Here is a 15,359-nt window from a genome sequence, read left to right as displayed (position 1 = left end):
CAAAAGAGAGACAAATAAGCTAAATAGACATTGAAAGAGTAAAACAAACTAAATTTTGTGTGTAATAATTGATGATAAAATTAACTGGAAATCTCATATAAAAACATAAAATCATGAATGAAGCAAAATATGTTCTGGACCAAAAATCACTCCATATTCTACTGATCACCAGTGTGCCAAAATATGGGGAAATAACTACAGAAGTACATACATTCACTTACCATGTTACAAAAAAGAAAGCTCCAGAATAATACATAAGGTTTGCTATCAAGAACATTTGAACCGATTATTTATTGAATCAAAATGATTGAAATTCAATGTTCTTGTACATTTGCAAACAGTTAAAATGATGTACAAAGCAAAATGAGGGTAAAAGGTTGTTTTTTTTAGTCATTCTGTGTATTATTTAAAGTTTATTATGCCATCGGGTGCGTGTTAGAAAACCTGCTGGTCACTAAACACTGCATGAATGTAGCAGCAGAGTGCGTCAAATCCGGCTGCAAAGTTATACTTAGATGAAATAAAAACATGTTTTATTGTAAGTTTATGAGCTGGAGTATGTTTAAAACTATATTTAGACGTATTTTTTGGTTTATTCCCTCAGGAAAACTAAGGTTAAAACGACAGCAATTGCATGCTTCCGGGCACAGTCGCACACGTCTTTGGTAGGTTACATGGCGCCGTCTTTTTAGTTGGCCATACTCTCTTTATACATGACTCTACCATAAACTATACCATACTGCCATCTAACATCTTGGACTGGCAACTGCAATTGCAATTTAATGTCATACCTGCAAATGAGACTCTGAAATGTGATAATGAAAAAAGTTAAAGTTAAGTTAAAGTTAAAGTACCAATGATTGTCACACACACTAGGTGTGATGAAATTTGTCCTCTGCATTTGACCCATCCCCTTGTTCACCCCCTGGGAGGTGAGGGGAGCAGTGGGCAGCAGCGGTGCCGCGCCCGGGAATCATTTTGGTGATGAAAAAGATGTAACAACTGGACAGCAGTTATCATAATCAGCTAATTTTTTAAATGTTGCAATAAAAAAATGTTTTTATCAGAAACAATAAATACTTATCAACACACACAAAAGTACTGAAAATTGCCACTGTTGAGTACCAAAATTGGTCATTTTGAGTACCGGTATCGATTCACAGGTACCGTGAATCTGTTCCGTATAGATTCAAATGTTGACTTATCAGGATGTTGACTTAAAGGGTTCCACTGTATCTTGAACATTCATTTGAAATAATGTGACTAAACTTTTAGAAACTTTGAACCTTGTACTCAACCCAGACATGTAACCCCTCTTGCTGAGTACATTTAAATGCATGTTTTTATATCCTTTAGGTCATATCCTGCAATCTCCGTCAGCCAATGTGTTGCCTACGCTGCCCTTTCACGTCCTGCGAGCTCTGTTCAGCAGTACTCCTCTGACCACTGATGATGGTGTGCTGTTACGTCGCATGGCTCTGGAGATTGGTGCCATACACCTTATTTTGGCCTGCCTATCAGCTCTCAGCCACCATGCCCCCCGAAACCCCAATGCAAACAGCAATGTCTCCGAGGTACAAACTCTTTGGCTTCAACCACAGAATAACAGCAATCATTTTCAGTGTTTTCACTATCATTATTTTAGGGAGAACATTGAAAATTGTTTAGTAGTCTTTCCTATGTGTTCCATTATAAAAGTTTGCTGAATGCAACTGTGGAGGTTAGATTTTTGATCAATCACTATTAGATTTTTGATATATTCATCTACAATGTTGGAGTTTTTTATACTCCAAGGTACAAACAATTTTAGGAAGCTGCATGCCGTTGTAGTCTAGCGCTCTCACCTCTCAGTCAGCAGACTCTGGTTTGATGCCCAGGCAGTGTACATGATAAGATGGCCGAGGTAGCTGTTCTAATTAATGCCTGTTGAATTTCAGTATCTAATTTTCTTGCAATTTTTCTTACAATTTCATGCATCTGTCTTAATAGCCACAGATGTCAAACTGTCATGGCGGAGGGACAAGCGAGGAGCAGCAGCTGTACTGGGCTAAAGGAACTGGTTTTGGCACTGGATCCACAGCTTCAGGATGGGATGTTGAGCAGGCTCTCACCAAACAGAGGCTTGAAGAAGAGCATGTCACGTGTCTCTTACAAGTGAGTGCACAAGAAATGGCCACATGGTGATCAAGGTTTTGATGGTACCTTGCTTGATCAAGCAGTGCTCACAATGACACCATACCTTATTAGGATGATTTTGTTGCATTGTTGACATGTACTGTAACACCTCATCCTTTGTTGTTCTGTGCTCATTTTTGCAGCATTTCGCTGCAGTACAGCATCAGTTCAATGGTATCTGTTCAGTTTCCATGCTTCTGTTTTAGACTTGGACCAACTTTATTGATCTCCAAGGGAAATTGTTTGACACAATAGCTTGTTTACAAGAGGAAAAGATAACCAAAACAATCTCAAGGGCACTAAAAAAGGAAATAAATAATTAACAAAATGTAAAAGACAGTAAAAACAATACAAAATAGATACTATATAATAGTAATAGCAGCAATAGAATGGGACAAGTAAAAAATACAATAAATTATAAGTAAATATACACTATAAACAAAGAAAGGTGTGGTAACGTTAAGCATAGTATAGTTATAAACCAGTATTATCTACATAGAGTTATTGTACAACTGGATGGAGTTATTGTACAACTGGATGGAGTGCAGAATGAAGGAATTCTTGCCGTGTTAGTGTTAATGGAACTAAGAAACAGAACTTAAGAAAAATGTACTTCTGTGTTTTCAGCGCATCATCACCACTTGTAGTCAATACACGCAAGTCAGTATTACCTCACAGTCTATCTTTCAAAGAGAGAATACTATAGAGGTGAAGACGCTAGCTATTGTTTAGCCTAAAGGCTGAAATATACTCTCGCATCACGTAGCTTGCATAAGTGATGCCGTCTTGCTCCTCCCCCTGCGCACCTTCCCACAGACACTGATGTGCACCAACCAAAAAGTCTAACTTCCCGTCAGTGACGACGTGGACCGCAGAGCTGTCATTGGTCAGCTTTTGTTGAGGATCCCTGAGCTTGAAATGCACAGATTATTGCTAACGCAACAGTGATTAAACATTTGCATGAAAACTGATATTGTGTACCCTAATATCTTGCTGCGCTCTAAAAGTAGTTAACTAATGTAGTTTTTCAGCTTGTTGTGTTGTTGCGTCCAGAAGAAGCCTTACAAAGTATGACGCTCTTTTTAACTTTTAATGCCAATCTTGTGCTAACAGGTTCAATTCAGACACACATTCTTTCTTGTGCACACACGTCTTTTTCTCTCTCAAACACTTACTCCTCCGAATATGAGAACTCTGAACATCGGTAACACATGAACATAAACATTAACGCCAACAGTTGTTACAATAGTTATTCAACAGTTTTATTTATTTTCATTTACAAAGCTCTCGCTTGTCCCATGTCATGAACAGCCAAATAGCATTGCAAATTTGCCTGTCCTCTGTTGCAACTCATTCAGGGGTTGCACAGTCCATCTTCACAAAGGTTGTCATTGCTCACACAAATGTAAAAAACTAGTCAATGACAGCTGCATGTGCTCCTTCTGGAGACACTGCCCCTTCGTGTTTTGGAAGAGAATTGCAAGTCACGCACCAGCCCCCACTGAAGAGCTATAAACAAATCAAGATGCAAGAGTATATTTCAGCCTTACCACTATCGTATTGTTCAGTCTGCCTATCAGTACACATACACATACCTACGGTAGATTTATTTTTCTACATTTATCATATGTGGTAGTGTCGTAACACAAGGACCGCCTGTACGTAAGTACTGAGGGTGTGCACATTTAAACAATATTATTTATTATTTTACGTAGCAGGATTAAAGTGTTTTTCTACTTGCGTGTAAAGATATACCGGTAATTTCATCTGTTTTCTATAAAGCTAGGATTTATAGGGGTGTATAGATTTTACATCATCTTGCATAGTATCTTCTCATTTTGTCTCTGGTGTCTCGTATTACATGGATGTTGTTTTGTTTTCTAGGTCTTGGCCAGCTACATTAATCCAGCAGGTTCCAGTAGCTTCCACAGTTCTGGTGCATCTTCATCAGAGAGCAGAACCCACAACAGCTCAGCACTTCCAGCAGTGCTGCAGGAGTTACTGAGCCAGTCCTGTCTTATCCCTGCTATGTCTTCCTACCTACGTAACGACTCTGGTAAGATTCTTAAAATTTATGGAAGTGTTGTCCAGTTCAATGAAATGCTACACAGTCCACTCTAGCAGCAGTTTGCTACTCGCCTAGTACAAATACTCAATGCTACTCTGTATTCTTCATTTTCACTTGGGTTAAGATGGTTGTTTTTGAATTACAAGTCCATGTATTTATGTTGTCATTAGCCAAGTCCAGCTACTTTGTTTGTGGAGGATTCATGGAATTTATGTATTTATGGAAGAGAGCTCGTTGTAATGAAAAACAGAGATCCCTCCTCCTCCAATGATGTACAAAGAGCTGTTAGGAGGAAATAAATGGTTTTATGAAAGAATTTGAATAGCTGTAAGGTTAATGATCTGTGTGCATGAGTGGAGGTGAGACAAGAGTATTCAGTACTACAGAAAAGGGAAAAGGAGCAAAAACAGATAGCTGAATTAAGATAAGAAATCAACATGCATTTTAGCATACTTGCCAACCTTGAGACCTCCATTATCGGGAGGCGTGGGGGGGCGTGTTTGGGGCGGGGGCGTGGCGAAGGGCGTGGTTAAGAGGAGAGTATATTTACAGCTAGAATTCACCAAATCAAGTATTTCATATATATATATAATATATATATATATATATGTATGAAATACTTGACTTTCAGTGAATTCTAGCTATATATATTTTTTTATTTTATTATACATATAAATAAAAGACATACTTGAATTTCAGTGTTCTGCAGGCTATCCAGTAGGTGGCAGTATTGTCCTGTTTAAGAGTGTCACAACATTGCTGTTTACGGCAGACGAACTGCTTTACGGTAGACTAAACGTGACTGCTGTTGTTGTGTATTGTTACCACGCTGGGAGGACGTTAATGAAACTGCCTAACAATAAACCCACATAAGAAACCAAGAACTCTCTCTCCTTGTTGTGCACTCTACTCTCTAAAAGCCGTAGATGTTATGACGTCATTGGGCAGGCAAGCTGCTGGGAAAGCGGACGTGAGAACGGCTGTCCCCACTCAGGTCCGCATTGAGCTGGAGGGGGCGTGGCCTCCAGCTCCGGCTGAATACCGGGAGTTTGTCGGGAGAAAATCTATGCCGGGAGGTTGTCGGGAGAGGCTATGAATAACGGGATTCTCCCGCTAAAAACGGGAGAGTTGGCAAGTATGATTTTAGTGAGAAACAGGACAAAGCTTGATGACATAAAAAAGACAGATATTCACTATGGATGCAATGGTATTTGCTAAAATACCGGGCCGTACGATCCGCCCTGCACGGGACAATACCCCTTTCTGGACCGAACATTTTGTGTGTGCGCGTCACATCACTATGTACTGTCAAATCACTGTTGTGCCTCGGCCCACTCACAATGTTGTGAGCGGAGCAAAGAAGAAAACAAAAAAATATGACCAGCACTAGCAAAGACAACATTTGGAAGAATTCGCAACTTCATTCAAATGCACCTTGCTAGAGAAAATGTCTCACTGCTGGAGCTCACATTGTGTTGCTAGTAGGCCTGGGCGATTATATAATCGTAATCGGTGATCGCGATTTATATGAGTTCGATCACGGTGATCAGCTGTTAGCATAATTCCTCGGTAAAACATGGCGGAAATACCTCAGTACAAGTGGAAGAATATACCGCAGTAGTAAACCGTAGGGAAGCAACAACGCATCGTATAATCCTGCACGGAAGAATCTGCCTTTACTGATTGTGATCCTGTGTATGTTTTATGTGTTGCTACACATTATTTTACAGTACCTCAAATTGAAACTGCACTTCGATGTATTTTCATTAAATGTAAGCTACAGTATTTGAGTTTAAAAAAATTATACAATCTGGGTCACCGCTTGCTGTTTGCAAAACCAAAGGTGAGAAGCACTCATGTATACAATTGATCAAAGAATACAAATAACAATTTACTATTTGAAAGTGTTTAGTAAATGTTAACTTAAAATAAAAGTCTTGTAGTTACAGTACCCGTGTAGTTACAGTACCCAATTGATAGTTTACTGCAGAATGAAGTTTGTGATGACAAGCAAATTAACAAAACAACTCTGAGAGGATAAAAAGTTATTCTCCCCCAAAACATACTGTAAAAGAAGCTTAACCGTCGCCCTAAAACCGAGGTACGGACCGTGGCGGGGGTTACCTGTAAGGTTGCACATCTAGTAACCACAATCATAGATATGAACACAATGACAGTTGTTGTTGTATTAATTTCCTTGATCAAACATGTCTGTTACAAGATACTGCAGTAATAAACAGCAGGGATGCAACAAGACTCTGTATAAACCTGCAGGGTACAATTCGACTTCAATAGAAATTGTGATATTAATCAAGATTGAATGATATGAAAAAATAAATTGCAATTAAATTTTTTTGCAATATCGCCCAGCCCTAGTTGCGAGTATCAAACGAAAATGTTGCCCTCCCATAGGATTTGCAGTACACAATAACTTTATGAATAAACTATTGATCCAAAAAATTATCATTAAACGTTTTTGTGTTGTCACACAATATTTTACACCACCTCAAGTTCAAACTGCACTTTAATGTATTTTCATCAATATAAGCTATTAAAAAAGACTGTTAAACAAAAACCAAAAATCTGCACATTGGGTCACCGTTTGCTGTTTGCCAAACCTCTGGTGAGAAGCACTGGTGTACGGGTACACAAATAAATAAGGAATAAGTGGCAATTTACCATTTAAAAGTGTTTATCATCTGTTAACTTAAAATAAAAATATCATAGCATTCAGTACACCACTGATATTTACTAATGCAGTTTTTGCTTGACAATGAAACTAAAGAAGAACTTTGGGAGGAATAAACCCCCTAAAATTGGACCGAAAATAAAACGTGGCCCAAAAACTAAATTACAGACCGTCCCGTTACCTGTACTTTAGTGTTCTTGTGAGACGTGTAGAAACGCCACTCAACACCAAGCCAAACCGGAGTCAATGAAGAGAACGTCGTTGTAAGCTTGACCATTTACTTTTGACAATTCTTCATAGACAAGATGGTGAAAAACTAAAAAGAACAAAGAGACACAAACACACTTATTGTCTCTATACATATTTGTCAACAATGACATATGAAAATGTAACGGTAATGTCCCAAAATGTCCAGCAGAGGGAGACTCCCATCTGTCTGAATGACTTGAACACATTGTATCTAGTTCGACAATTATATTTAACATATCGGCACTATTACACTTTTTAACGTGTCTGACATGTTAACTTATTAAAGACAACTTACGGCATTGCTTCTTCGTCGCTTTGTGTAGGATGGCAACAGAAAGAACCACAGAAGACCGCAACATGTATGACTTGCTTTCGAACGAAGTCGACCAACCGGAAGTAATTTAGCGGAAGTGACATCATCTAACTGCTGTTTACCGATTATAGCATATACAATAAATATAAACAACTTTAGCTCCAAATTAGAGCCTTGCAGTCAATAATACAAAATTATTATCAAGTAATTATGTAAAGAATATTAACAATTGACTTTAGGACAACACATGTACTGTTACACCCATAATATTCACAGATCTCCATAATAAAGCTGAAGGAGGAAGATGTCATGCTATGCCAAGTGATGGATCAGTGGAAGTCGTGTTAGCTCCCAAGTAGATTGAAGAAAAGGATCGTAATGGCAAATAAAGTGTTAAATGGATGAGTTGAAGCAAAGCAAGAGTGATGTGGTTGTGACTGGGCTCTGAATTACACACCGGTGTCGTGCCAGGGCAGTGGAGGTGAACAGAAGGGGAGAACAAGATATAGTGGGTTGTTGCCTCAGTAGAGCAACAAGTGCAATAAAAGTAGGTGGAAGTGGGTTTTTAAAAACATTGAAATGTGCACTGCGCTGCACAGAAGAAGAAAAAAACGCCACACCAAGAAAGCCAAACCAGCGCTGTTGAAGTGAACTGAAAGGAACAAATGTCTACTGAGCTTCTGACAATGCACTGTCTTCAAGAAAGTGTGAATCTTAAAGGAGTTAGAGAAAATGCAACATACAGTGCATCTGGAAAGTATTCACAGTGCTTCACTTTTTCTACATTATATGTTACAACCTTATTCCAAAATGGAATAAATTGAATTTTCTCCTCAAAATTCTACATACAATACCCAATAGTGGTGAAAATGTTTTTTTTAGAGCTTTTTGACATTTATTAAATTAACCTCTAAAAATATCACATGTACATAAGTATTCACAGCCCTTGCTCAATACTTTGGATGGTTGCTGGTTACTGGGGTTCAATCCCCACCTTCTACCATCCTAGTCACGTCCGTTGTGTCCTTGGGCAAGACACTTCACCCTTGCTCCTGATGGGTGCTGGTAGCGCCTTGCATGGCAGCTCCCTCCATCAGTGTGTGAATGTGTGTGTGAATGGGTGAATGTGGAAATACTGTCAAAGCGCTTTGAGTACCTTGAGGGTACTCAAAGCGCTTTGAGTACCTTGAAGTTAGAAAAGCGCTATACAAGTATAACCCATTTATCATTATCATTTGTTGATTCAACTTTGGCAGCAATTACAGCCTCAAGTCTTTTTGAATATGATGTCACAAGCTTGAAACACCTTTCTTTTTGGGCAGTTTCGCCCATTCATCTTTGCCCATTCTTCTTTGCAGCACCTCTCAAGCTCCATCAGGTTGGATGGGAAGTGTTGGTGCGAAGCCATTTTTAGATCTCTCCAGGGATGTTCAATCAGATTCAAGTCTAGGCTCTGGCTGGGCCACTCAAGGACATTTTCAGAGTTGTCCTGAAGCTATTCCTTTGATATTTTGGCTTAGGATCATTATCCTGCTGAAAGAAGAATCGTCTTAAGTTCTAGAGTGCCTTGGAGCAGGTTTTCAAAATCCAGGATGTCTCTGTACATTGCTGCATTCGCCATTCCCTCTATCCTAACTAGTCTCCCAGTTCCTGCCACTGAAAAACATCCCCACAGCATGATGCTGCCACCCCCATGCTTCACTGTAGTGATGGTATTGGCCTGGTAATGAGCGGTGCCTGGTTTCTTCCAAACACGATGCCTGGCATTCACACCAAAGAGTTCAATCTTTGTCTCATCAGGCCAGGGAATTTTGTTTCTCATGGTCAGAGTTTTTTTAGGTGCATTGTTGGAAAACTTTTAGGAATAAACAGTTTCTGTCTGTCTATTATACCATACAGGTCTGATTGGTGGTTTTCTACAGATATGGTCATCCTTTTGCAAGGTTCTCCTCTCTCCACAGAGGAATGTTGTAGCTCTGACAGTGACTATCGGGTTTTTGGTCACCTACCTGACTCGGGCCCTTTTCTCCCAATTGCTCAGTTTAGAAGGAGAGTCCAGGAAGTTCCAACTTCAATTTATGGATGGTGGAGACCACTGTGCTAATAGGCAGCCAATATTTTTTCATACCCTTTCCCAGATTTGTGCCTCGAGACAATCCTGTCTCGGAGGTCTTCATACAATTCCTTCAGCTTCATTCTTGGTTTGTGCTCAGCTCTGCACTGTCAAGTGTACACTTTTCCAAATCATGTCCAAGCAACTGAATTCAGCACAGGTGGGCTCCAATTATGCTGTTTAGTACATCTCAAGGATGCTTAGTTTAATCAAGATGCCCCTGAGCTCACTTTTGAGCTTAATGGCAAAGGCTGTGAATACTTACAGGTGATTTTTTAGTTTGTTTTTCAGAAATTTGCACAGCACGGTGGAATAGGGGTTAGTGAATGTGCCTCACAATACGAAGGTCCTGAGTAGTTCTGACTTCAATCCTTGGCTCGGGATCTTTCTGTGTGGAGTTTGCATGTTCTCCCCGTGACTGCGTGGGTTCCCTCCGGGTACTCCGGCTTCCTCCCACCTCCAAAGACATGCACCTGGGGATAGGTTGATTGGCAACACTAAAATTTGGCCCTAGTGTGTGAATATGAGTGTGAATGTTGTCTGTCTATTTGTGTTGGCCCTGTGATGAGGTGGCGACTTGTCCAGGGTGTACCCCGCCTTCCGCCCGAATGCAGCTAAGATAGGCTCCAGCACCCCCGCGACCCCAAAAGGGACAAGCGGTAGAAAATGGATGGATGGATGCACACACAAAAAAGTGGCATTTTGTGTACAATTTTGAGGACAAAAATGAACTATTCCATTTTGGAATGATGCTATATCGTGAAAAAATGTGGAGGAAAAAAAAGCGCTGTGAATACTTTCCGGATGCACTGTATCTACTTGGACCCTTTACTGCAGTACATAAAGTACATCAAGTTCAATTTTCTGCAACAATATAAACATAACTACATGAACAGAAAGAACAAGCAGGGAAGACGAGTGGCAGTGTTAGTGGTAGGGGCGTCCTAACCTTTTCCCTTCTGATACGATACCTTCCTTGAGTATTGAGTATTGTCTAAAACCAATATTGATCCGATACGATATCAGCAGGAATCCTTCATACTTTGAGGTTTGATAAAGTGTAATGAACCAAATATAAAACAATGTTGGGTATAAAAACACTAACCCATTTACTATTAACCATCTGGAATAGACTATTGCTGGGGATTTTTTTTTTTCAACAATAATTAAGTTAAGCTCATGAGACAGTAAGTTGAATTATGTGGACACATTTGTTTACTGGATGCTTTTTAATACACTTCTGCCTTGGAGACTTTGTATGTGTAAGTAAAATGCAACTTATTATTTGATACGTGTTATTATTGAGAAATGTGCTGTTTTAGACTGTAATATTTTACATTCAGAAACACTTTTTACGTATGTCTAGCTTTTGTATTACTGTGTGCATGCATAGTAAGTAGCCTTTAAGTCCATCATGTTTACCTTTTGTAAATGACTTGACTAGAATACAGGAAAAGACCAACCTTGTGTGCCTTTTGGAGGACATTTAGATGTTAACTGGCTTTGTTAAATGCTTTGCGCAAGTAAACACGCTGCAGGACTGCTTGTATATCAAAGATTATATCAAACATCTTACTTGCAAGCACATATAATCCAAACATGTTTTTTTGCTGATATCAGACACCGCTAATTTTTGGAGAAAGATAAACAAAAAAGCATAAACAAGGCCAGTATCAATGCTATTAAAATGATCTGAGAGAACAAAATTGGGATCATGTGTACAGTAAAAATTATACTATAGTAAAACACTACACCAGGGGTTACTAAAGTGGTGCCTGTCGGTAAATGTGGCCCTCTTGAGTTATGTTTGGCCTGCCAAAAGGTGGCTTTCCAAATTAATACTTACTCAAAATCATATGATGACATGTCTACAAAACTAGACCAAAGAGTTACTATCTTTCAAACGAGATGTTTGCCACTCTCCAATATATAGCGGTATGGGGCTAAACTCCCTACTCATGGTGCTGCTGTACACCCCTGTACTAGACATTACAATGGCTCATATTAAACATGATCAAGAATGTTGTTTCACAAACAAGATTATTGGCAATATTTTATTGAAAAATTGCAAAAAACACCCATACTGACAAATATTGAATAACTGTTTTGAAAATAATTTGACCACATCTGGAAGAAAAGATCACCAATCACGTGACATTTGAGGACTGGAATGATACCATAGACCAAAATCGTAGTTGGATGTCCTCACTGAAGTGCCAGAAATGGAAATAATTAATCATATATTCATCAAAAAAACAATGATAAATCAGCCACATAACAATTATTTTTTTAAAAAAAGGTTGAGGAGATTTCAAAACTAATTACGTTTATTGGTTTCACAAAGTCATTGTAATACTTTAACTAACCAGAATACCTCTAGTTTTTCTCTTTACATCACGCTGGATGAACACATCTGTGTCTTGCTCAAGAGCTCCTGAGGCCTGTCGCTCAAGAGCTCCTGAGGCCTGTCAGCCTTGCACCTTGCTATACTTTAGGGCTAATCAACTTAATTTTTCAGAACATGCAAAGGACCAGGACCCTTCACTATTGTTCTTGTTTTGTATATTCCTTAAACCCAGTGTCCTCTGCAGTGGACATTTGTTATAGAATCGGAAATAAATAGCTGTACCTGTCAATGGCTGTAAAACTGTCAAATTACTGGATTGACCATTAAAATTACAATATAAGGAGAAAAAAACATTAAAATAAAGATAGTTATATTTGTATTTTATTGAGCAGAATAAATATTTCATCTCCAAGCAAAATGTGACTACAGGTAAGTATTTGGTAGAGAAAGCCTTGTTGGCAAGTCTTGTAGTTTCACAAGTGTTTCAGGAGGGATTTTGTTCCACTTCTCTTTCCAGGTACTCTTCAAACTATGAAGGTTTGGAGGTTTGCCAACTCAAAGTTTCAGCTCCCTTCACAGATTTGAACTAGTTTATCAGTTCCTTCTTGAATTCAACAGTGTTTCCCACCTTCTCTATCAAAGTTCTATCACTCACCTTTGTTGGACCCAAAGGTGGATTATTTTGCGGTCGTAGTCAATTTAAAAAAAAGCAAGTCTGAGTCAGCTGTTTCGATACTACATTCTGCAGAATGATATTTGGGCAAACGGTTTAGTTTGTTACATGTAATGTTTTGGCAATATATCAGGGCTATTTTGGGGGGCACATTTCTAGAAAGCAAAGGACCAGTGTGGGCCTCATATCTTCCTACATTGTTATTATTTTTGTACATTCCTGAGAACCAGCGTCCTCTGCAGTGGACATTTGATTTTTGTCAGTTACAAAATTCAGAAATAAATAGCCTTGTTTAAACAGCAGCAGCTACCTGCTGGTTTTAAAGACCAACTGCAAAAAGCTAGTGAAAGGACCTCTATATGGCAGATCTCTGGTGTTTTAGGGATATGCTGAAAAAATATTTTTCCAAATGTTGTCAACTGAACCCGGTCTGGTGTCATACTGGTATGGTCTACAAAAACCTAGTTGCCACTGTATTTGACATTTAAAACAACTGAATTGATGTCAGAAATATTTTCAATCCATATTAAATTATAAAACACCGAAAACCATGTTCGATATGTTATTAGGAAATCTCCGCAAATATTAATAAAATGATTTAGAGTGGCAGTTGATTGGTCCTGGTTGGGTTCTTGCTCATGTTGATCATGGTCCAGCAGTAGATTGTCCATGCTGCTTTACCCAGTCCTTTGTTATCTTTCCAGCTCACTACTGTGATTTATTTTTTTGTTCATATCATCACTTGGACACTTCCTGTCCATCTTGTCCCTCCTCTCACTGAGGATGAGGTCCATGTCAAACTTGTCCATCAAGTGTTGATCTCTAAATTCTAGTCCTCCTCCTTGTCTTGCGTGGATGCGGTTGTCGTCTGCTTGTCCACTACAATGTGGTGTAGATATACACAAAAACAATGACAAACAGGTTGAGGAACGTGCCAACAATGCCGAGCATGGCCAAGATAGACTCCTCTTGCTCCTCCTTGAGCTCCAGTGCTCGCACATCATCAAGGGTTACCACTGTGGTGCCCATAATGTTGCAGATCACCTAATCTGTCAAGGTGATTTGTATCTGGGGAAAAAAAGAAGAAATTAAAATCTCACTATTATAACTATGACAAATTAATTAGGTTGATAGTGAGCAGACCACCCTAAAAATTGCACCATATTAAAAACAGTTGTTGGATAACGATCCTTTCACCAAACAATGCAAAATTTACACAACCGTACTTGGGGCTTACCACAAGTAGTAGCTAAGATCCCTGACAACAGCAGGCTTTATACCAGCCATTGCTCAGCACCAACCTTGGATTATCTGAGATGAAACTGTTAAATCACCAGTGGTTATGCTTAATAGCAGTCATGCCTGTCAAAAGAAGCATGATTAAATGCTGCCATTAGAGCCTTTCACATCCGCCCACTCATTTTCATGTGCTGTAAATGATTAAACACCTCAGGTGCTCGATGTAGTTGTTGAGCATCCGTCACGTCTTCCTCATGAAAGAAAAGACGAAGATTGTGTTGTGTATTTCCTAATAGAAAAATGTTTACAAAAAAACGGTGGTGGGTGTATTTGTGAATGAAAAGCTTTCTACAATCCTTTCCTTTTAAACCCCAAGCGGTCGTTTCTGAATAAAATATGGCATTTGAAGTCAATAAAGCATGATTTAAAAGAAGAGTCTTACTTATCTTAAGAGCAGGATGAAAACATTGTTTTTCACCTTGCTGTTTACATCCTCTTAAAAACACATTGACTTTATTACAGGAGAAGGGAGACATTCTCTACATGTAATCCCAGTGATTGGTCAACAACAAGGGGAGGTAAAAAAGGCAACAGTGTCACTGTACTTCAGGGAAAAGCATGTTTTTTCTTCCAGTTCATAGCGCCACCAGTCTTGTCTAATGTCCCTGCAATCAGACCCTCCTATGTTGGGATTATTCCAAAATATAGTTTTATTACCAGTAATTCTGCCATGGTTGAAGAAATAAGGATGAACCCATTTTTGTCTTACTGGATCTTCCCTTGTCTCAACTCTTCTACACAATTCTCCAAACTCCCTCCTCATATTGTTGATAGATTTACACACCGCGCTTGTTCTGCCGTTTCCATCTTGCCTGCGTCGGATTCCTATAGGAAACCGTGCAATTAGGGCTTCTCAATAAAGTCTCCTGCTCAGTCTGGAAGCATCCAACCCCAACTGATCATTATGTCTGCGAGGCGTGTCGATTTCCCTGTACGTGTCTCTATGCCATCGAGCCTCCAAGTATGTCCCTGAATTACGCAGGTCTGGTTGACCATATTCCAGAGGAGCACAAAAAGTCAAAATATTCCATGGATTAGATGACTGTGAAGAGGTAGTCACAGAGCCAGATAATCAGTATGGCAGTAGGGAACTTCACCGGCAATGTTACGGTGGCTCCTCAACACCAGCGAGACACTGTGGGAAGACTGTGCATTGCATAACCAAGCAGAATGATGGAGAGAGAGAGGGAGAATGGCTCCTGATGGCTGTGGCAATGAAGGCGGATGGGGAGAAGGGGGGTTATGTGCGGAGAAGAAAGGAGGGTGGGGGAAACAACATTGCTCACGATTACGGTTTTCCCCTCCCCTCTCCCTGCTGTGGGGGCTGCTTCTGCACACACAAACCAAGCTTCCACCTGAACAACATAAATGTAGAAAAAGGAGGTGCAATCATCCCTAATGTCTGTTTGTATTCAGTGAAGCCCATCATCAGC

At 39.5% G+C, this 15,359-nt stretch overlaps 1 protein-coding gene across 4 annotated transcripts in view; it reads left to right on the top strand.

Moving 5' to 3' along the window:
• The window catches only part of birc6 (baculoviral IAP repeat containing 6), a 210,306-nt gene that overhangs the window by 141,589 nt on the left and 53,358 nt on the right, over positions 1 to 15,359 (top strand). For all 4 annotated transcript variants that reach the window (XM_062058987.1, XM_062058986.1, XM_062058988.1 and 1 more), the window contains exons 62-64: positions 1,357 to 1,574; positions 1,990 to 2,154; positions 4,060 to 4,231. In XM_062058987.1, coding sequence (XP_061914971.1) covers positions 1,357 to 1,574; positions 1,990 to 2,154; positions 4,060 to 4,231 — 555 coding nt within the window. The remainder of the gene's footprint in view (positions 1 to 1,356; positions 1,575 to 1,989; positions 2,155 to 4,059; positions 4,232 to 15,359) is intronic.

The sequence above is a fragment of the Entelurus aequoreus genome, linkage group LG09, assembly GCF_033978785.1.
Source record: "Entelurus aequoreus isolate RoL-2023_Sb linkage group LG09, RoL_Eaeq_v1.1, whole genome shotgun sequence".
NCBI lineage: Eukaryota > Metazoa > Chordata > Actinopteri > Syngnathiformes > Syngnathidae > Entelurus > Entelurus aequoreus.
The sequence above is the reverse complement of the archived record's forward strand: the minus strand, read 5'-3'. Positions and strand labels throughout refer to the sequence as shown.